This window comes from Sparus aurata, chromosome 8 (assembly GCF_900880675.1).
Source record: "Sparus aurata chromosome 8, fSpaAur1.1, whole genome shotgun sequence".
In the NCBI taxonomy this organism is placed as follows: domain Eukaryota; kingdom Metazoa; phylum Chordata; class Actinopteri; order Spariformes; family Sparidae; genus Sparus; species Sparus aurata.
This window is the reverse complement of record NC_044194.1, coordinates 275,742-298,827: the sequence shown is the minus strand read 5'-3', so window position 1 is coordinate 298,827 and position 23,086 is coordinate 275,742. Positions and strand designations below refer to the sequence as shown.

The 23,086-nt window shown below is 47.7% G+C and overlaps 1 protein-coding gene across 3 annotated transcripts; it reads left to right on the top strand.

The window, feature by feature from the left end:
* The first annotated feature begins 1,323 nt into the window (after positions 1-1,323).
* LOC115586068 (carbohydrate sulfotransferase 8-like) lies at positions 1,324-23,086 on the top strand. Of its 3 annotated transcripts, XR_003984803.1 has the most exons (6): positions 1,324-1,596; positions 1,683-1,807; positions 10,046-10,252; positions 20,148-20,188; positions 21,539-22,689; positions 23,033-23,086. XR_003984803.1 is itself a non-coding variant. In XM_030424828.1 (5 exons), the coding sequence occupies exons 3-5, from the start codon at positions 10,132-10,134 to the stop codon at positions 22,556-22,558; spliced, it is 1,182 nt and encodes a 393-aa protein (XP_030280688.1). In that variant the 5' UTR covers positions 1,324-1,596; positions 1,683-1,807; positions 10,046-10,131; the 3' UTR covers positions 22,559-23,013. The 3 variants fall into 3 exon arrangements, 2 of the variants coding, with proteins under 2 accessions (XP_030280688.1, XP_030280689.1); XM_030424828.1 differs by lacking the exon at positions 23,033-23,086 and having other exon boundaries at positions 21,539-23,013; XM_030424829.1 differs by lacking the exons at positions 1,683-1,807; positions 23,033-23,086 and having other exon boundaries at positions 21,539-23,013.

The window sequence follows — 23,086 nt, the reverse complement described above, 5'->3', positions numbered from 1 at the left end:
GATTTACTGTGTTTTAAATAGTTCTGTGTGTGACGTACATCAGGGGCGTCACTAGGTTTTCAGGACAGGGGAGGCTTAGTCCCCAAGAGATGCACAGGATGTGAGTGAACGTAGTGTTCGAGCACAAAATTTCACAAACAGCTAACAAAGACTGAGAAATGATTTATCATTATTATGTTGATCTTTTTCTCCCTCAGCATCTCCTTCTGCCTGACTCTTTAAGATACACTGAAACACAATGAGTTGAATTAATAACTTATCAAGGCTAATGCCATGACTTTCACTCACAACACAATAATTGTTTGCTCCCAAATATTTTGAATTCGCACAGATTACATTTTGGGCACATACGTGACTAAAATGGTTGTCACTTCAATATTACTTAATTAACTGAACTAAAGTTATATTAAGATACTCTTGAAAATATTTGGGTCAGGCTAATTTGGCTTATATATATATAAAATATATATTGTCTTTCTCCACTTTCTAATCATTACTCTCCTCAGTAAAAGCTCAAATTAAATAAATCTTATATGGAGCACCTTGACTGAAAAGTTTCTTACAGGAAACAGATCTTACAGAATACACAAACAATGTTCTCAATGCTCGTGTTCATGTGTAGAGACCCTGGTGATGCTACCAGCAAAGCTTCATGTTGTGTCGAGTCGTCTTACTGTTTTAAACAGAGAGATTTTGATGCTAGCGTCAGAGTGCCCGTAGCACTCCCATTGAAAATGAGCTTGACCTGAAAACGAAACTACGGTAAATCTTGTAAAGTGCCTCTTTGGTCGTAATTATGCTTTTACATGAATGTTTGACTCATATTCAATCATAAATAAAGCCTTGGTTGCTTTTTGGCGAGAGTTTCACTTTAATGCTGCTCATAATGTTTGTGTCTGTCTGACCACAACAGGCTTCCGTCCACGACCTCCTAGTGTGCTGAATTCATTTTTATTTATATTAACATTTACATTTATATTAACATTTACATGTAGCAGACTCTTCTGTCCAAAGTGACTTACAGTAATTCATACACACACTCACATACTGAAGCTGCTCATCATCACATCAGGAGCAGTTTGGGGTTCAGCATCTTGCCCAAGGACACGTCAACATGCAGACCAGGGGAATCAAACCAGCGACCTTCTGATAACAAGCCGCAGGAGGACGTTTTAAAGTTCTCAAATATGTCTTCTTTAATAACTAACATACATCCAACACTGCTAATAAAAATGTGTCCGCTCACTTTAAGTTATCAAAGAGAATTGTGGACCTTTACTGTGAAGTTGAAACACCCCGACTTCCGGTATGTTCCCGCTTAACTTCCGTGGACTTGACGCGCCATCCCTCCCGCGGGACGCTCGGCTCTGTGTGCGCTGTTGGGGCGTTTTCCCTCCCGGTTCCTCCGGTTCATCACTAACGGGACACTAGAGCTTCACGTGTTCTGTCCGGCGCCTCCGTCACCTCCATCACCTCCGTCACCGGCTGCAGTCGGTGTTATTCTCGGTGAACGGAGGTGAACTGAAGCCGGCAGGAGCGGACTTTGCAGCGGACCAGTGAACTCCCGACAGCGTCCATGCGGGTCCCCGCTCACAGGTGAGTGGTGGCCGGCGAGTAGCAGCATGTAGCGGCATTGAGTTTAAGTCACTTCCCTCTTTGTTCACGTGTCTGTCTGTTTGTAGGGGCTCATGAAGTGTGTGTAGACAGGGTGTTGTGTGTGTGTTGGACACACTAACATGCTTCATGACGTCAGTGTGACGTTGAGCTGCAGGACAGGTAGTCTGAAGAGGACAGTGGAGGAGGACAGGTGAGTGAATTGATCCTGCTGATGAGACATCGAGACTAGAGCTGTTGTAGTTGTAGTTACTGTTGTCATGGTAACCGTCAGCCTCAGTCAGACAGCGTCCAGTTTACTGATGGTGATGATGTAATTATGTCACTTAGAGAGAAGGACGTAACTTCGTCACTCTCCAGGATGTTTGGTGGGTCAGGATCTCCATCACTACACATCGTAACAGCATCCATATGATTATAAACTGTCAGCAGGTTTAGATTGACAGGAGGACACCTGGGAAACACCTTGAAAACACACCGACGTCATCATCATGACATCATCTTCACGCCTCTTTACAGGCTGGTGTTATGGATCAATAACAAGGAGGTGAAGGTGGAGGTGGTATTCACACGGGTTAGATGTGAGGCTCCACCTGCCCCCACCTGCCCCCACCTGTGCAGAGTGATGCAGGAGGTCAGTCTATATGATGACATCATATTAATTAATTTGATATCATTTTGAATATCCAGGGCAACATGTATCTGATCGTCATGATCAATAATTTAAACAATGTGAGGAGGTTTTGCTCTGCAGCTGACGGCTGGTGAGAGCAGCCGCTGAGGAGGAGACACAGAACCAGACTCCCTGAGAAAATCACTCAGTTTAGTTTAGTTTAGTTCAGAGGACCTTTATAAACTCTGTGAAACGCAGTCTCTGATAAAGTCTTCATTATTTGGGCCTTCTGGTTAGAGCCTCATTTAATACTGCAGGGGCGGACCGCCGCTGCTGAATTTAATTTAATTTTTTTAACGATGAGAGAGGAGAGGTGGAGAGTGGACTCAGTTCTATCTCTTTAGAGACTAACATTATATTATTTTGCTTCATATTCAGGTCAATCACACACCTGTTTGAAACGATTTATGAAAATAAATCATGAACCACAGTGGGCCACCTATAGCCACTGTGACGCGTGAAAGCTGTCGAGCTCAAGTTACTGACAGATTCACAGAGGCACAGACATGTTGGATTGTTCTAGTATTTGTGTCATCATGTGATTTTACTGTATATGGTTGGTTGTTGATATATTTTTTGTGAAATTATCATTGTTTTAAAGATTACACTTTTATTGTGTTCAATAAAAGTGTATTTTCCTAAAGCCTGAGACACCTCATATGTAAGCTAGGATTAATAAAGTATAATAAAATAAAATAAAATAGAATAAGATAGATAGACATTCCCCTGCTCATTACTGTGCACAAATGTACTGTTATGTACTGAAGCCTAAAGAGCCGCTCTGGTGCCGGCAGACAGGAGGGCGATCCATCTGTTGGTTGTTCTCCTCTGTCAGGGAGGAGGTGAACGAGCTGCTCTGTGATCGTACTGAATTATTTCTCCCCGTAGCTAAAAATAGCCAACACACACACACACACACACACACGCACACACGCACAGACACACACACACACACACACACACGCACACACACACACACGCACAGACACACACACACACACGCACAGACACACACACACACACACGCACACACACACACACGCACAGACACACACACACACACGCACAGACACACACACACACGCACAGACACACACACACACACACACACACACTTGTGAGGACCCTCGATGACATCATGTATTCCCTCATTAATGGTTTATTTATTTGATTGAACATAAAAACATGTTATGCTTGTTGTCACTGTGAGAGCTGTCAGACACCACAGAAGAAGAACGGCACTTTAAACTACAGATAAACATCATGAAACATCTTGGGCGTGGCATGTTGAGGAGGCGCGGCATGTTGAGGAGCTGCGGCATGTGGGGGAGGCGTGGCATGTGGGGGAGGCGTGGCACATGGGGGGCGTGGCATGTGGGGGAGGCGTGGTATATGGAGGAGGCGTGGCATGTGGGGCGTGGCATGTGGGGAAGGCGTGGCATGCGGGGGCGTGGCATGTGGGGGGCGTGGCATGTGGGGGAGGCGTGGCATGTGGGGGAGGCGTGGCATATGGGAGGCGTGGCATGTGGGGAAGGCGTGGCATGCGGGGGCGTGGTATGTGGGGGCGTGGCATGTGGGGGAGGCGTGGCATGTGGGGGAGGCGTGGCATGACACTAGAGAAAACCGAATTACTGTGTTAGTCCGACTATGATGGGATCTTTAAGATGCATGTATACACCTTAGTCTGACTAAAATCAGACCAATCGGACTGGTAGACAGTCAAGAGTTGCATCACCACACTGTGTTGAACAGCTCCGCTCGCTGTTTCACGGGGGGGGAAACTCCCGTTTTTGTTTGCTCATGGTGCCAAACAGGTGATATAATTAGGGCCGGGACTCGATTAAAAAAATTAATCGAATTAATCAGAGGCTTTGTAATTAATTAATTGAAATGAATCGCATTTTAATCGCATATAAATATTTGACCTGAGAACAGTGAGAAGCAATTTTTTTCACATGGATTTTAGTATACCATTGAATAATGACTGAATACAGAAGCTTAAGCAACAAAACATTGTTTTTGTTTTTTCAAGACCAACAGACCAGTGCAATTTTTTTTGGCCTTTTATGGCTTTATTGACAGAACAGCTGAAGATATGACAGGAAACAGGGAGAGAGAGAGAGAGGGGGAGTGACACGCAGCAAACCGGGCCGGGTGTCGAACCTGGGTCCGCTGCAGAGCCTCGGCACATGGGACGCTGCTCTACCCACTGAGCTAAACGCCCCGACCAGTGCAATTTTTGCCATAAAGTGCAGCAATAGCATGCTCTTATCTACGCTGCCATCCGTCCGCTATTGAAAACAAAATTTCCCAACCAAAGCAGTCTCATCTGCTTCTTCGTTCATTGTTGTTGTCTGAAGTCATGAACGTTAGTTGGTGCTCCAGTATAATCGGTACCCCTGAAACTCTTCCAGTGAGAAACGTTCCGCGGTGCAAAAATAGGTGCGATTAAAATGCATTAATTTTTTTAACGCGTTAATTTTTGTGTAATTAATTAATCGTAATTAACGCGTTAAAGTCCCGGCCCTAGATATAATACAACTATATAATAAGTAACTTACAAGTTAATTCACAAAGAAGCACAGCTAGAGAGACCGCTAACACACTTCTTCCTCCGTTTCGCGGTGGGTGGCAACCAGCTAGCAACCAGTCAGCGTCAAGGTAAATTACGTAGTTGCTGATTGGCCGAAGAGGAGTCCTAGTTATCTGTGCTCGATTGCTCTTCCTCAACTACCCGGATGTCAGTCACAGTAAATTGAATTGAATTTTGAGAACTGAATGTGAAAATATAGAGTTGAATTTTCCAAACTACTAAATTCAATTTCAAAATATAACATTCAGATTCAGTTTTCCAATACAATGATTCAAATAAAACAATACAAATTCAAATTATGTGATTCAAATTCATTTTTTTTAATGCAATTATTAAAGTTTAGCAATTCAAATTCAAATATTGATGATTCAAATTCAGTTTCTAGTGGTACATATTTCAGCCCATACCACACACACACGCACACACACCCTGTGCTGCCTCATCAATGCTCTGAAACAGGAAACAATTGTTATTATTGATCGGCTCCGGACGTGTAGAGCTGTATCAATATTGTGACTGCAGAGTCAGTGAACGCACCAACGACCTCAACAAATCAGACACCCATTAACAAACCTTCACCTGCAGCGAGTTCCTGTGGGCCGACCCAGATGGATCTCCTCTGTCCGCCTCAGGCAGCTGATGCTCTCTGCTGTCTGAAGTCCTGCTGGACCATCTGTCCTGTCATGGACACCATGATTATGGTCAGATGTATTGATCAGATATCTGTGAGATTCAGAACAGTGACACATTCACTGTGACTGACCTCATTCAGAGGCACTGTGGTGCTGCAGGAAGACCAGAACCAACATGATCCATCAGAACTTATGATTGATTAATTATCAGTATTAATCTACTGATTACCACCTCTAGCTATATACACTATATTGCCAAAAGTGTTCACTCACCCTTTCATGCGGATGCTGAGGCGCAGAGTGCGCAGAGGTCAACAACTTTCTGCAGAGTCCATCACTACAGACCTCCAAACTTCATGTGGCCTTCAGATTAGCTCCAGAACAGTAGAGGGCTTCATGGAATGAGTTTCCATGACAGAGCAGCTGCCTCCAAGCCAAACATCAGCGAGAGCAATGCAAAGCGTCAGATGCAGTGGTGTAAAGCACGCCGCCACTGGACTCTAGAGCAGCGGAGACGCGTTCTCTGGAGTGACGAATCACGCTTCTCCATCTGACAATCTGATGGATAGTCTGGGTTTGGCGGTTGCCAGGAGGACGGTTCTTGTCTGACTGCATTGTGCCGAAAGTAAAGTTTGGTGGAGGGGGATTCTGGTGTGGGGTTGTTCTTCAGGAGCTGGACTTGGACCCTTGGTGTTGGTCCACTGTGTTTTCTGAAGTCCACAGTCAACGCAGCCATCTAACAGGACATTTTAGAGCACTTTTCATTTTCCAGCAGCACTTGGCACCATGTTCAGTGACCACGGTGTTACCATGGTGTTACCTGACCTGAACCTCGTAGAGACTCTATGGGCTATTGTCAAGAGGAAGATGAGAGACACCAGAACCAACAATGCAGAAGACCTGAAGGCCGCTGACAAAGCAACCTGGGCTTCCATCACACCTGAGCAGTGCCACAGGCTGATGGCCTCCATGTCGCGCCGCACTGATGCAGTAATCATGCAAAAGGAGGCCAAACCAAAGACTGAGTGCACAGAGATGAACACACTTTTCAGAAGCCTGACATTTCTGTTTAAAATATCCTTTTTTGATTGATCTTATGTAATATTCTAATTTTCTGAGACACTGAATTTTGGGTTTTCATTATCTGTAAGTCATAATCATCAAAAATGCATAAAGGCTTGAAATTTTTCACTCTGTGATGAATCTATATAATGTTTGATTTTCACTTTCTGAAATGAGTGACAAAATATATTGAACTTTGTCATGGTATTCACATGAGATGAGATGTACCTGTAAGTTTATATGTGAGTCAAGGCAGGTGAGCCAATACTTTTGACAATATAGTGTGTGTATGTATGTATATATCACTCACAGTAACGTCAGTGAGTCCGCGGTTCGAGCAGGTGGAGTCTCATCATCACGATGATCTCACGTGAAAGCCTCTCAAACAGCAGCAGCGTCTCAAAACAGAAGAACGAAACTTACAGCACAGCGAGCGAGCGCAGCCGGTTTGACATGATACGTAACTGACTTATGTGGTAGGATTCAGTCTGGTAAAGTTGGAAATATATTCACAGATTCGAATTTCCCGGATCAATAACTCATAAGTGAAACCTTGTTAAAACACAAACGACGGCTCTTTCCTACCGTAGTGAGGAAGACAACGAGCTACAACCGTATGTTAATCAGAACCAGCGTCTGGACATTAACTCTGGTCTGTATGGTCAGCCAGCTGTGAGACGAGGGCGCAGGGACCGTCTACAAAGTGCAACGCCGAAAAGAGAAACTACAAAAAATATTCAATAACTTCAGTATTATTCAGAGTGTAGTGCCACCAAAATCACTCCACACATCAGTGGTCTCCTGCTGGTTATTCTACATTTTTTTGTGTGGAAAAAATGTGCTTTGCCATAATTTTGGGGAATTTCTATTGGGAGAAATATTCAATAACACTAATATTCAGTGAGGTGTCACAAAAATCACCTCACCCTAACCCTACTTAACAAAAACTGTTTTCTAATGTAACATTAACTTGATATTGGTATTAAAAAATGTTTTAATACACAATCCATGTGAACTGAAGGCCAAATGGACTTGCCCCTAAAATGATGAAATTCCCACCCTGACTGCATTCCCACTAGTAAGCTACAGTTACTCTGTGTAAGCTGAGTCCAAGTTGTCTCTAAGAGTCTCTAGAGTGTGAAATATTGCACATTGCCTCAGCCTGCAATAAAACGGTGGTCAATTCATGATACTTTCTCATCTCCTAATTGTTATACTTAATAATACAATGTCAATGTTGTGTAAGAAGAATCATTAATTAAATATATGAAAGTTACACAAGACAACAATATAGAAGAATTTATGGATTTGACGCTGTGATCGGTGATCGGCAGATACTGCTTTCAGTGATCGGCCCCAAAAATCCTGATCGGTGCATCTCTAATATACTGTATATATACATACATACATACATACATACATACATACATACATACATACATACATACATACATACACACACAAGATTGGACCGTCTGATAAACCAATCTTGATTCGGTCTGGTCGTGTTATCTCAGCTGGACCTCTACTCGTGGTCACACAGCTGACAGCTCATCGTGGGTCGGTTCTGCTCCAATCCCAGTGTTCATGTCCTGCTGAGCAGCAAAGAGCAGCTCATCCAACCAGGAACCAGTCTGGATCCGACCCACTCGCAGAATCATAAGTCCAGAGAAACAGCCTGTGTGTGTGTGTGTGTGTGTGTGTGTGTGTGTGTGTGTGTGTGTGTGTGTGTGTGTGCACTGTAGAGTCACACCTGCTGAGGGAAGCTGTTTGACTTCACTCCAGAGAAACAGATGTTCCTGCAAGGCCTCATGGGAGCAGGAAGTGGGCAGTCAGCAGGACACACACACACACACACACACCAACAACACCTCAGTCCTCTCAGCTGCTGTTCACATCACAGCGACGGCGCCCTCCAGTGGGCGGAGTTATTCTGACTGTCATGTGTGAACAGCTGCTGATGTTTGGAGCTCCACATGTGACTCAGCTGTTCTCAGCTGCTTCACTCGTCCTCCTGGATGTTCGCTGTGTTCAGCAGCTGAAGCAGTATCAGCAGAGTCTCTGCTCCCAGAGGAAACCTGGAGGAGGAGGAGGAGGAGGAGGAGGAGGAGGAGGGCCAATTGCTACTTGAAATGATCTTTAGTTGGAGCCAAAGTGGTCGATCACACTGGGAGGGCGTGGATAGAAAAGGAGCTGTTGTCCTGTGATACCGAGCTCCTGTAACAAGAGAGTCTGTGTTTGTCACAACTGCTCTGTTCATTTCAATAAAGTCCTCTTTGAAATATAAATAATAAACTCGTCTAAGGTTACTTTCCCAAGGGTGCCAGCATATCAGGAGAGTGACCGCTAACTGTAGCTGCTGTTAGCTAGTAAGCTCAATAAGCCATGCAACTGACGGAGGGCTAGCAACGTCAGTAGCCCTCTGAGACACAAACGCTTTGAGTTAAAATTACTGTTGTTTCTCTGCTGTTAGCTCTGCTGTTAGCTCTGCTGTAGGCTCTGCTGTTAGCGCTGCTGTTAGCTCTGCTGTTAGCTCTGCTGTAGGCTCTGCTGTTAGCGCTGCTGTAGGCTCTGCTGTTAGCTCTGCTGTAGGCTCTGCTGTTAGCGCTGCTGTTAGCGCAGCTGTTAGCTCTCTTGTTAGCTCTGCTGTGGGCTCTGCTGTTAGCTCTGCTGTTAGCTCTGCTGTAGGCTCTGCTGTTAGCTCTGCTGTTAGTGCAGCTGTTAGCTCTCTTGTTAGCTCTGCTGTGGGCTCTGCTGTTAGCTCTGCTGTAGGCTCTGCTGTTAGCTCTGCTGTTAGCTCTGCTGTAGGCCCTGCTGTTAGCACAGCTGTTAGCTCTGCTGTTAGTTCTGCTGTAGGCTCTGCTGTAGGCTCTGCTGTTAGCTCTGCTGTTAGCTCTGCTGTAGGCTCTGCTGTTAGCGCTGCTGTTAGCTCTGCTGTAGGCTCTGCTGTTAGCGCTGCTGTTAGCTCTGCTGTTAGCTCTGCTGTAGGCCCTGCTGTTAGCACAGCTGTTAGCTCTCATGTTAGCTCTGCTGTTAGTTCTGCTGTAGGCTCTGCTGTTAGCTCTGCTGTTAGCTCTGCTGTAGGCTCTGCTGTTAGCTCTGCTGTTAGCGCTGCTGTTAGCTCTCCTGTTAGCGCTGCTGTAGGCTCTGCTGTTAGCTCTGCTGTTAGCTCTGCTGTAGGCTCTGCTGTTAGCTCTGCTGTCAGCGCAGCTGTTAGCTCTCCTGTTAGCGCTGCTGTTAGCTCTGCTGTTAGCTCTGCTGTTAGCTCTGCTGTTAGCGCTGCTGTAGGCTCTGCTGTTAGCTCTGCTGTTAGCTCTGCTGTAGGCTCTGCTGTTAGTTCTGCTGTAGGCTCTCCTGTTAGCTCTGCTGTTAGCTCTGCTGTAGGCTCTGCTGTTAGCTCTGCTGTTAGCGCTGCTGTTAGCTCTGCTCTGATTTACATGTAGTTGTATTGTAATGTCTCTTCGTCCTCAGGCTGAGCAGTCGGGCTGATCTGGGACCAGTCTGGTGGACCTGAGGCTGCAGGACTCTGCTCTGTGTGTGTGTGTGTGTGTGTGGTCATGAAGCCGCCCTGCTCTCTCTACTGCTGTCTGTGGTTCCTCGTGCTGCTGGGAGTCGGATCTCTGCTGCTGCTGGTCCACCTGCAGGACCTCAGTGAGACGGCCCAACACCAGACCTCAGGTCAGTCTGTGGTCCGCTGACTGCTGCCACCTACTCCATGTTCTCATGATACACTACTTCTTCTTCTTCTTCTTCTTCTTCTCCACCTTGATCAGTGTGATCAGTCCTGTTGTTGATGCTGGTTTCAGCAAAGATTTGTTCAAACTGTACATTTCTTTATGTTCCTTTAGGTTCAGTTTGCAGTCTTACGTTGTGATATCACTGTGTTTCTACTCTGGTTGGGTTTAGGCACAAAAAGCACTCATTAGTTTTAGGAAACATCATGTTTTAGATGGATTACCTAATATAAAATGAAGATATACCAGCAGCTGCGGCTCATCTGAGACTGACACACTGCATTTGTATTTGTACACACAGTAACAGTGTGAGATCCTGAAGCACAGTGCAGTTCAGGATCAGGTGCCTGTCTGTCTGCTGAGGTGTGATCAGCACTGAACAACAACTGTGTTAATATACCACAAAAACCACAAGATTCCTCTCCCACATGGTGACGAGTGGAAGTCTAAAGCAGCACGTGCAGTACAGCGCTGTAGTAAATGTCCTCAGTTACTGCTGCTGCTGCTGCTGCTGCTAACTGCTGCTTCTGCTAACTGCTGCTGCTAACTGCTGCTGCTAACTGCTGCTGCTGCGTGTCTGTGATGTGAACAGAAGAATGTCATCAGACAGGCGACGAGAGGATTCAGCTTCACTGAGAGCTCCGACTTCACTGAAGGACAACGACCGCCTGGAATGTGAGCGGCAGCAGCAGCAGCAGTTAGCAGCAGCAGTTAGCAGCAGTAGCGGCAGCAGCAGCAGCAGTTAGCAGCAGCAGCAGCAGTTAGCAGCAGTAAGCAGCAGCAGTAAGCAGCAGCAGTAAGCAGCAGCAGTTAGCAGCAGCAGTAAGCAGCAGCAGTTAGCAGCAGCAGTTAGCAGCAGTAGCAGCAGCAGTAAGCAGCAGCAGCAGCAGTTAGCAGCAGCAGTTAGCAGCAGTAAGCAGCAGCAGTAAGCAGCAGTAAGCAGCAGCAGTAGCAGCAGCAGTAAGCAGCAGCAGCAGTTAGCAGCAGTAAGCAGCAGTAGCAGCAGCAGTAAGCAGCAGCAGCAGCAGTAAGCAGCAGCAGCAGTTAGCAGCAGTAAGCAGCAGTAGCAGCAGCAGTAAGCAGCAGCAGTAGCAGCAGCAGTAAGCAGCAGCAGTAAGCAGCAGCAGCAGCAGTAAGCAGCAGTAAGCAGCAGCAGTAAGCAGCAGCAGCAGTTAGCAGCAGCAGTAAGCAGCAGCAGTAAGCAGCAGCAGCAGTTAGCAGCAGCAGTAAGCAGCAGCAGTAAGCAGCAGCAGCAGTTAGCAGCAGCAGTTAGCAGCAGTAAGCAGCAGTAGCAGCAGCAGTAAGCAGCAGTAGCAGCAGCAGTAGCAGCAGCAGTTAGCAGCAGCAGTAAGCAGCAGCAGTAAGCAGCAGCAGCAGTTAGCAGCAGCAGTAAGCAGCAGCAGTAAGCAGCAGCAGCAGTTAGCAGCAGCAGTAAGCAGCAGTAGCAGCAGCAGTAGCAGCAGCAGTTAGCAGCAGTAAGCAGCAGTAGCAGCAGCAGTAAGCAGCAGCAGCAGTAAGCAGCAGCAGTAAGCAGCAGCAGCAGCAGTAAGCAGCAGCAGTTAGCAGCAGTAAGCAGCAGTAGCAGCAGCAGTAAGCAGCAGCAGTAAGCAGCAGCAGCAGCAGTAAGCAGCAGCAGCAGCAGCAGTAAGCAGCAGCAGTTAGCAGCAGCAGTAAGCAGCAGTAGCAGCAGCAGTAAGCAGCAGCAGTTAGCAGCAGCAGTAAGCAGCAGCAGCAGTAAGCAGCAGCAGTAAGCAGCAGCAGTTAGCAGCAGTAAGCAGCAGTAGCAGCAGCAGTAAGCAGCAGCAGTTAGCAGCAGCAGTAAGCAGCAGCAGCAGTAAGCAGCAGCAGTTAGCAGCAGCAGTTAGCAGCAGTAAGCAGCAGTAGCAGCAGCAGTAAGCAGCAGCAGTTAGCAGCAGCAGTAAGCAGCAGCAGTTAGCAGCAGCAGTTAGCAGGAGCAGCAGTAAGCAGCAGCAGTTAGCAGCAGTAAGCAGCAGTAAGCAGCAGCAGTTAGCAGCAGTAAGCAGCAGTAAGCAGCAGCAGTAAGCAGCAGTAAGCAGCAGTAAGCAGCAGCAGTTAGCAGCAGTAAGCAGCAGCAGCAGCAGTAAGCAGCAGCAGTAAGCAGCAGCAGTTAGCAGCAGTAAGCAGCAGCAGCAGCAGCAGTAAGCAGCAGTAAGCAGCAGCAGTAAGCAGCAGCAGTTAGCAGCAGTAAGCAGCAGCAGTAAGCAGCAGCAGTAAGCAGCAGCAGTTAGCAGCAGCAGCGCTCTAATCAATCAGGTTTCACTGACACGTGACCAGCTGTGAACACAAACAGAGCTGAAGGCCGAGTGGACCGGCACCGGATCACTGACAGACGAGACGCGCTCTAAGTTTAGCTTCTGTTGGGCCGGCTGACAGGAAACATCATATTTTAATCAATGTGATACCTGATATATTAACGAAGGGATCAATACGTGGAGACGTCAAACAGAGAACCGTCTGCTGCTGCTGCTCCGCTAACATCAGCAGAGACACTTAAATTAATAAGTCGTACTAATGAGGATGGACAGAACAGCTGCTGTGTGACACCTCTGGAGTTCTGATGGGACGTGATGACATTTATATTAATGTGCTGCTGGTTAGAACCGGTTCTGATCCACTGTGACGTGCACTTCATTATTATTATTATTATTATTTTATTATATATAATCTTTTTATTGGAGACCAGCATCAATACAATGTAAACAGTTATTCCACAGCTGTTTTCCAGCCTTTTTATGGTACATTAGAACAAAGAACCAGAGAAAGAACGTCTCCCAAGAGCCAAGAGGGAGAGAAAGAAAGAAATGATGAAAATAAATAAATAAGTAAAAATAAATACCAAAATAATTCATTAGTAGGTGAAGATAAATCAGTACATAGATAAAAAGAAGAAAAGAAAAATAAAGTATAATATAAAAGGAGGCGAAAGAGAAAAATTAATAGTAATAATACAAAATAATAGATGAATAAATAAAAGATGCCCAGCGTGCTCACTAAAGAATTTGACAAAAAAAAATTGGGTGCATCAAATTGATTGAGTTGGAGTCCAGAGAGGTGAGGGTGTTTGCACGTGTGATGAGAGGTTGATTTCTTTTATGTTATGAACTGTACTAGATCTGAACCCAAAAGCACGACTCTGGACCACAGGTTGTAGTGCAAAAAACAAGTCTTTAATGTTCAAACGTGGTGAGTTAGTGAAGGTGAGGAGGGGTGGTGCGAAGTCCCGGGGTCCCGTCGTGGCTTGTGTAGTCACCGGTGAAGACGAGGGTGATGGCGGCGTGGTGTGACGTCAGCCGCGGAACAATGGCGGTGTGGTGGCACGGCGTGGAGGAGTCCGTTGACTCAAGCGTATTCACTCGTGGAGGAAACACTGGAGAGCAGGCGGTGAAGAAGCAAAACACAGACTGCTAGGCAAGCACAGCAATCTGGGGTGAGTGGGAAAAGACACAGGGATTAGCCACACAAGCTAAAACAGGAGCGCAGATACAAAATCTAGAGGTGAGCCAGGAGGAGAACAACCATGTATACTGAAGCAACGATCTGGCAGCAAGCAGGAGGGAATCCAGAGGATAAATAGGTGGTTGATTGCAGAGTCGATTCACCTGGCTGCTGCCTGTAGAGAGAGACCACGCCCACACACACACACACACACTCACACACACACACACACACACACACACACACACACACACACACACACACAGGACAGACAGGGGAGACAACACAGACAGCAGGAAGAAGGCGGGGCTGCCATGATGGGATCATGACATTTTATATAAATTGGCTGCTGAACCTCTTAAGGAATATTAAACTTTTTTTAAAGACAGGAAAGACATTAAATCACTTAACCAAGAAGTAGTGGGAGCAGCGTTTGGGCTTTTCCAATGTAAAAGAATACGCCTGCGGGCTATGAGAGGCAAAAGCAACAACATCAGAGTTTTCCTCTGGTACCCAAAGATGGAGATCAGCGTTCTAACTGATACTGAGGGCAGTGTTTAATGATTTTAAAAACCATGACCAGAAATTGACTAGACTGGGACAAGAATAAAACATATGAACATGTCTGCTGGAGACAAACCACATCCATCACAGATATCATTTGCCAGGAAATAGCTTACTAAGTCTGTTTTTAGTGAAATGAATGTTGCAGAGAACCTTAAATTGGATTAAACTAAGACGAGCACAAGAAGATGTAGAATTGACCCTGATCAGTGCCTCTCCACCACTCATCAAATCAAAGCTGAGCTCCTTTTCCCAACTATCCCTGAGCCTCACAAGGGAGGACATATTCAAAGATGATATGAGGTCAAATAATACTGAGATCTCACTACGAGCCATTGGAAGAGAGAGTATCTCAGTGATGAGAGATCCTGCTGGAGATTGAGGGAAAGGAGTAAAGTGTGTACGAGCATAATTCCGCTCTTGGAAGTATGGAAACGTGAGATTGAGGTAAATTAAATTTAACAAGGAGATCATTAAATGAAGCAAATTGGCCCTCTGAATATAAACCATAAAAGCAAACCAGACCTGTCTCTCCACAGAGTGGAGGCTGTGTCTGCACTGGAGGGGGGAAAGAAATGATTACTGCAAATAGGGCTTAATGAGACGGGTGTTGAAAGTTTGAAGTTTTGCCTGAAATGTTTCCAAATTTTCAAGAGGAAAGTACGATTGGGTTTTTAATATAACTTGGATAACGAGAAGCTAGAGGGGCACAGACCAGAGCCGCCAGAGAAGACGGGTGGCAAGAACACTTTAATTAATGCTGTCACACACACACACACACACACACACAGGCATCCTGTCTCCTGCAGCAGCTTGTTGGTCGTCATCATCAGTGCTGAGGCTTGTTAATGTTTATTAATGTGATGTTATTCTGGAGACATGTAAGGTTCTGTCCTCCTCTCCTCCTCCTGATGATATAAAGTCCTCCTCTCCTCCTCCTGATGATATAAAGTCCTCCTCTCCTCCTCCTGATGATATAAAGTCCTCCTCTCCTCCTCCTGATGATATAAAGTCCTCCTCTCCTCCTCCTGATGATATAAAGTCCTCCTCTCCTCCTCCTGATGATATAAAGTCCTCCTCTCCTCCTCCTGATGATTTAAAGTCCTCCTCTCCTCCTCCTGATGATTTAAAGTCCTCCTCTCCTCCTCCTGATGATATAAAGTCCTCCTCTCCTCCTCCTGATAAGATAAAGTCCTCCTCTCCTCCTCCTGATGATATAAAGTCCTCCTCTCCTCCTCCTGATGATATAAAGTCCTCCTCTCCTCCTGATGAATATAAAGTCCTCCTCTCCTCCTCCTGATGATATAAAGTCCTCCTCTCCTCCTCCTGATGATATAAAGTCCTCCTCTCCTCCTCCTGATGATATAAAGTCCTCCTCTCCTACTCCCCTCCTCCTGATGATATAAAGTCCTCCTCTCCTCCTCCTGATGATATAAAGTCCTCCTCCTCCTCCTGATGATATAAAGTCCTCCTCTCCTCCTCCTGATGATATAAAGTCCTCCTCTCCTCCTCCTGATGATATAAAGTCCTCCTCTCCTCCTCCTGATGATATAAAGTCCTCCTCTCCTCCTCCTGATGATATAAAGTCCTCCTCTCCTCCTCCTGATGATATAAAGTCCTCCTCTCCTCCTCCTGATGATATAAAGTCCTCCTCTCCTCCTCCTGATGATATAAAGTCCTCCTCTCCTCCTCCTGATGATATAAAGTCCTCCTCTCCTCCTCCTGATGATATAAAGTCCTCCTCTCCTCCTCCTGATGATATAAAGTCCTCCTCTCCTCCTCCTGATGATATAAAGTCCTCCTCTCCTCCTCCTGATGATATAAAGTCCTCCTCTCCTCCTCCTGATGATATAAAGTCCTCCTCTCCTCCTCCTGATGATTATAAAGTCCTCCTCTCCTCCTCCCTGATGATATAAAGTCCTCCTCTCCTCCTCCTGATGATTTAAAGTCCTCCTCTCCTCCTCCTGATGATTTAAAGTCCTCCCCTCCTCCTCCTGATGATTTAAAGTCCTCCTCTCCTCCTCTGATGATATAAAGTCCTCCTCTCCTCCTCCTGATGATATAAGTCTCCTCTCCCTCCTGATGATATAAAGTCCTCCTCTCCTCCTCCTGATGATATAAAGTTCCTCCTCTCCTCCTCCTGATGATATAAAGTCCTCCTCTCCTCCTCCTGATGATATAAAGTCCTCCTCTCCTCCTCCTGATGATATAAGTCCTCCTCTCCTCCTCCTGATGATATAAAGTCCTCCTCTCCTCCTCCTGATGATATAAAGTCCTCTCCTCCTCCTGATGATATAAAGTCCTCCTCTCCTCCTCCTGATGATATAAAGTCCTCCTCTCCTCCTCCTGATGATATAAAGTCCTCCTCTCCTCCTCCTGATGATATAAAGTCCTCCTCTCCTCCTCCTGATGATATAAAGTCCTCCTCTCCTCCTGATGATATAAAGTCCTCCTCTCCTCCTGATGATATAAAGTCCTCCTCTCCTCCTCCTGATGATATAAAGTCCTCCTCTCCTCCTCCTGATGATATAAAGTCCTCCTCTCCTCCTGATGATATAAAGTCCTCCTCTCCTCCTCCTGATGATATAAAGTCCTCCTCTCCTCCTGATGATATAAAGTCCTCCTCTCCTCCTCCTGATGATATAAAGTCCTCCTCTCCTCCTCCTGAGGATATAAAGTCCTCCTCTCCTCCTGATGATATAAAGTCCTCCTCTCCTCCTCCTGATGATATAAAGTCCTCCTCTCCTCCTCCTGATGATATAAAGTCCTCCTCTCCTCCTCCTGATGATATAAAGTCCTCCTCTCCTCCTCCTGATGATATAAAGTCCTCCTCTCCTCCTGATGATATAAAGTCCTCCTCTCCTCCTCCTGATGATATAAAGTCCTCCTCTCCTCCTCCTGATGATATAAATTCCTCCTCTCCTCCTCCTGATGATATAAACTCCTCTCCTCCTCCTGATGATATTAAGGTGTCTCTGTGCAGCTCGTCTGCTGTGATCTCAGTCTGCAGGAGAGAACACATCGCTACTGATCTCAGATCAGATTTACAGATTTTACACAGGAGCCCTGAACAAACATTCATTGTTGAGATAATCATAGAATATAAGTAATGTTGATTTTTAAAGAGGACAGATTCTGTTTGTGCCGACTTCCTCTCACTCGGTGTAAACCCTCCGTCCTCTCTCTGTGCTATCATTAGCGTGCTACTCTCCAGGGTCACTGCCGCGTCAGCTTTGCTCCCATACAGCTGACGCGATTGGCTGCGGCAGGTGCTGAGCTCGTTGAAACTGCAGCAGGCTGGGTAATTAATGAGAGTCCTGTGGGAAGAGGGGTCAGTAAACACACCTGTACAGCTCAGAGACTCAGCTGCAGTCACACACCGAGCTCTGCTGAGTCCAGCTCCACACCGAGCTCTGCTGAGTCCAGCTCCACACCGAGCTCTGCTGAGTCCAGCTCCACACCGAGCTCTGCTGAGTCCAGCTCCACACCGAGCTCTGCTGAGTCCAGCTCCACACCGAGCTCTGCTGAGTCCAGCTCCACACCGAGCTCTGCAGTCTGAGTCCAGCACCACACCGAGCTCTGCTGAGTCCAGCACCACACCGAGCTCTGCTGAGTCCAGCTCCACACCGAGCTCTGCTGAGTCCAGCTCCACACCGAGCTCTGCTGAGTCCAGCTCCACACCGAGCTCTGCTGAGTCCAGCTCCACACCGAGCTCTGCTGAGTCCAGCTCACACCGAGCTCTGCTGAGTCCAGCTCCACACCGAGCTCTGCAGTCTGAGTCCAGCACCACACCGAGCTCTGCTGAGTCCAGCACACACCGAGCTCTGCTGAGTCCAGCACCACACCGAGCTCTGCTGAGTCCAGCAACCACACCGAGCTCTGCTGAGTCCAGCTCCACACCGAGCTCTGCTGAGTCCAGCACCACACCGAGCTCTGCTGAGTCCAGCACCACACCGAGCTCTGCTGAGTCCAGCTCCACACCGAGCTCTGCTGAGTCCAGCTCCACACCGAGCTCTGCTGAGTCCAGCACCACACCGAGCTCTGCTGAGTCCAGCACCACACCGAGGCTCTGCTGAGTCCAGCTCCACACCGAGCTCTGCTGAGTCCAGCTCCACACCGAGCTCTGCTGAGTCCAGCACCACACCGAGCTCTGCTGAGTCCAGCACCACACCGAGCTCTGCTGAGTCCAGCTCCACACCGAGCTCTGCTGAGTCCAGCTCCACACCGAGCTCTGCTGAGTCCAGCTCCACACCGAGCTCTGCTGAGTCCAGCACCACACCGAGCTCTGCTGAGTCCAGCTCCACACCGAGCTCTGCTGAGTCCAGCTCCACACCGAGCTCTGCTGAGTCCAGCTCCACACCGAGCTCTGCTGAGTCCAGCTCCACACCGAGCTCTGCTGAGTCCAGCTCCACACCGAGCTCTGCTGAGTCCAAGCTCCACAACGAGCTCTTGCTGAGTCCAGCTCCACACCGAGCTCTGCTGAGTCCAGCTCCACACCGAGCTCTGAGTCTGAGTCCAGCTCCAACCCGAGCTCTGCAGTCTGAGTCCAGCCATCCACACCTGAGCTCTGCTGAGTCCAGCATCCACCACTGAAGCTCTGCTGAGTCCAGCTCCACCACCTGAGCTCTGCTGAAGTCCAGCTCCCACACCGAGCTCTGCTGAGTCCAGCTACCACACCGAGCTCTGCTGAGTCCAGCACCACACCGAGCTCTGCTGAGTCCAGCACCACACCGAGCTCTGCTGAGTCCAGCACCACACCGAGCTCTGCGAGTCCAGCACCACCCGAGCTCTGCAGTCTGAGTCCAGCACCACACGAGCTCTGCAGGTCTGAGTCCAGCTCCACACTGAGCATTGCAGTCTGAGTCCAGCACCACACCGAGCTCTGCTTGAGTTACAGCACCACACCGAGCTCTGCAGTCTGAGTCCAGCACACACCGGAGCTCTGATGCGTCCAGCACCACACCGAGCTCTGCTGAGTCCAGCAACCCACCGAGCTCTGATGAGTCCACTCACACGAGCTCTGCTGAGTCCAGCACCAACACCGAGCTCTGCTGAGTCCAGCACCACACCGAGCTCTGCTGAGTCCAGCACCCACACCGAGCTCTGCAGTCTGAGTCCAGCACCACACCGAGCTCTGCTGAGTCCAGCACACACCGAGCTCTGCTGAGTCCAGCACCACACCGAGCTCTGCTGAATCCAGCTCCACACCGAGCTCTGCTGAGTCCAGCACCACACCGAGCTCTGCTGAGTCCAGCACCACACTGAGCTCTGCTGAGTCCAGCACCACACTGAGCTCTGCTGAGTCCAGCACCACACCGAGCTCTGCTGAGTCCAGCTCCACACTGAGCTCTGCTGAGTCCAGCACCACACCGAGCTCTGCTGAGTCCAGCTCCACACCGAGCTCTGCTGAGTCCAGCACCACACCGAGCTCTGCTGAGTCCAGCTCCACACCGAGCACTCATAAGTGAATTTAAACATGATGTCAGTATGTTTATTTTGTGTGTGTGTGTGTGTGTGGTGTGTGTGTGTGTGTGTGTCTGTGGGTGGGTGTGTGTGTGTGTGTGTGTGTGTGTGTGTGGTGTGTGTGAGAGTTATTTAGAGCAGCATTGCTCCTGTTGAGTCAACTGTGTCTCAGACTCTCACAATACAATGTGACGGACACACTGACGGTGTGACACTGAGCAGAATCACAGATGAGTCTGTGGTGAATAAACATGACCGGACCGGAAAACTCATAATTATTAATCATCCCAGGAAACTTTTTCTGCCTCATAATATCTAAAAATCAATCCAAACCTTGCATGTTTGTTTCTCTGCAGGTGTGCATGTGCTGCTGGCTCCCAGGTGGCCTGTAGAGAAGGTGAGCCACACTGACACCTGCTGGACTGACACAGTACCACAATAATAATAATAATGATAATACATTTTATTTGGAGGCGGCTTTCAAGACACCCAAGGACACCTTACAGTGCAGAAGAACATACTCACACTTGTTCAAACAGCAAATCATAGCAAAGACATGACCAGCATGAACAAAACAAAATGAGACCAAGACACGTGTGGGAGGGGGAACAAACAGTAACACTGCGATAGTGAGCGAACACAGAGACTCCACATGTTTTTTCTTCACAAGATTTCATCACAGTTAATCTTCAGATCGCAGGTTAAAATTTGTGTTGATGTCACAACCAATGTCTTGAAGCTGCAGTCTGGAGTTTTGAGAAAAAAGTGGACTTAGCCCAGAACATTAGAATGAAACACTCTCTGCCTTCTAAGCCCCTCCCACAGAGGAGGAGCCTGCTGTGCACGAGCAGGCTTGTAACCACGGTAACAGAGGACGGCCAGATAACCGAGATGGCGCATTCAAAATATAACAACATAACCTAATTGTTCTATTTCTGATCAATACAACTAAATGACAGTGACAGTGCCTCATTCAGATCACTGCAGACATCCAGAGTAACAATCAATATTCCTCACGTCTCTGTAGACGAGTCACCAGGTGATCATTCAGGTAATCATCATCATCACCTGCTGCCTTTCTAAAGCATGAGGAACGTTATTTCTCTAAACCAGTTCAACCACTTCAGAGCGTCCTGAACACAAACTAACATTACTATAACTGCACGCTCACTTAAAGACACTTTTGCTAACCAGCAGCCATAAACACAAAGCTAAACACCGGGGTTAGCATACAAGCTAACAAGCTTGATTTAGCAACAAGCTACGTAGCTTGCATTGTACGGTGATATGAGCTATTGCAAGTATTACTGTAACCGCCGCCATCTTAGCCTTGTGTTATAAACACAGAATGAAACATATCCAGCAGGTTCTTACCTGTCCAGCAGAGAAGTCCTGACAGATCTGCAGCTCCTCCACCTCTGAAATGACGCTTTAATATTTATCCTTGTTTTCTCTCTGGCTCGGTCCAGTTCTTTGTTTTTACACTGCTTTTCTTCATCAGTCTTCTGATACAGTCACTCCACACAGTGTGAGCAGTAGAACAGAACTTCCATGTTCTGGTTACATTGATTAATGAGTGAGAAGTAGAGGAAACCTGATGACCAACTGGCTCAGTACCTGTAGGTGTTCTCGTACAGCCATCAGAGAAACTCTGGTTTAAAGACGTGATCCGTCTTCATAAAGAAAACTGTCTCACAGTGTTGATTCACTGACTGCCTGTCTCTCTCTCTGTCTGTCTGTGTTGAAGGACGTGCAGACAGATGCCTCAGCAGCTGCTGTGGACTTCAAAGCGTCCTCTGATTCGTCTCAGTTGGTTCTTGAAGACTCGTCCTCAGATCAGCCGCTCACCAAACGTCACAGGAAGCTTCTTTTGAACAGCAGCTTCACGATGTCCAGCGCTTCCTCTGGTACAGACGAGGACCGACACCTGCAGCAGCTGACGAGAACGCAGGAGTTCCGGCGCCACCTGCTTGCCGATGTCTGTGCCAAATACCAGCCAGGCATCATCCAGCGGCGAGTGTCTCAGCAGCAGGTGTCCCGGGTGTATGTGGAGGACAGATCAAGGCTGCTTTACTGCGAGGTGCCCAAAGCCGGCTGCTCCAACTGGAAGCGGGTGCTGATGGTGTTGGGCGGCAGCGCCACCTCCATACGAGACATCCCTCACGATGCAGCGCATTACTCCAACCACCTGCGGCGGCTGGAGAGCTATGACCACGCCAGCATCGCAGAGAGACTGCGCTCCTACACCAAAGTGCTGTTCATCAGGGAGCCCTTCGAGCGCCTGGTGTCTGCGTTTCGGGACAAGTTTGAGAGTCCGAATTCGTACTACCACCCGGTATTCGGACGGCCCATCATCTCCAGATATCGCACCAACGCCACGCGCACGGCCCTGCGCACCGGCACCGGTGTCACCTTCAGGGAGTTCATCCAGTACCTGCTGGATGTGCGGCGGCCAGTGGGGATGGACATCCACTGGGAGCCAGTGAGCCAGCTGTGTAACCCCTGTCTCCTCAGGTACAACTTCATCGGAAAGTTTGAGAGTCTGGAGGACGAGGCCAACTTCCTGCTGCAGAGCATCGGGGCGCCCAGGAACCTGACGTTCCCTGACTTCAAGGACAGGAACCCCCGTGAAGAGAGGACTTCTTCCAGCATCACCCAGAAATACTTCGACCAGCTGAACGCCACAGAGAGGCAGAAGGCCTTCGACTTCTACTACATGGACTATCTGATGTTCAACTACCAGAAACCCTTCACAGACTTGCACTGAGCTCAGTCAGAGCTCACACCTGAACCAACACTCAGACTGCTCACCTGTTTACCCATAATGCAGCTGGTGTTTGATATGTGGCATCAGAGACTGGCGGTGTGGGCTTTAATCTGCACTACAGATCAACACAGGTCACCTGAAGTTTATTTACTGTTTCTGTATGATTAACACCTGAACACCAGCTCTGAGCACCTGAGCTGAACACAGTGACACCATCCGACATCATCATTGTTTTTATTGATTACTTACTCATCCGACTTCATAAAGATATGTCCATCATCATTACCTGAGGGCATATTATGAAGCTGATGTCTTCACATGTCAAAGATGTTCATTTTACTGGGATCAAACCCCTGATCAATAATTAACAATCACACGTCTGCGGGGAGCTGGTCTGCAGGTGTAAATCTGAGATCAATGTGATTATTGTTTGATTTGATTGGTTGACAGGTCATATTTTTGGCCTTTTATCAGCTTCATTGGTAGAACAGCTGAAGATCTGACAGGAACCAGGGTGAGAGAGGGGGA

What these genes read in the sequence shown, in the direction of transcription:
- LOC115586068 (XM_030424829.1), top strand. Translation starts at nt 10,132, where the DNA reads ATGAAGCCGCCCTGCTCTCTCTACTGCTGTCTGTGGTTCCTCGTGCTG. An exon ending in GGCCCAACACCAGACCTCAG is followed by an intron (nt 10,253 to 20,147) that starts GTCAGTCTGTGG and finishes GTTTCTCTGCAG; the next exon opens with GTGTGCATGTGCTGCTGGCT. An exon ending in CCAGGTGGCCTGTAGAGAAG is followed by an intron (nt 20,189 to 21,538) that starts GTGAGCCACACT and finishes TCTGTGTTGAAG; the next exon opens with GACGTGCAGACAGATGCCTC.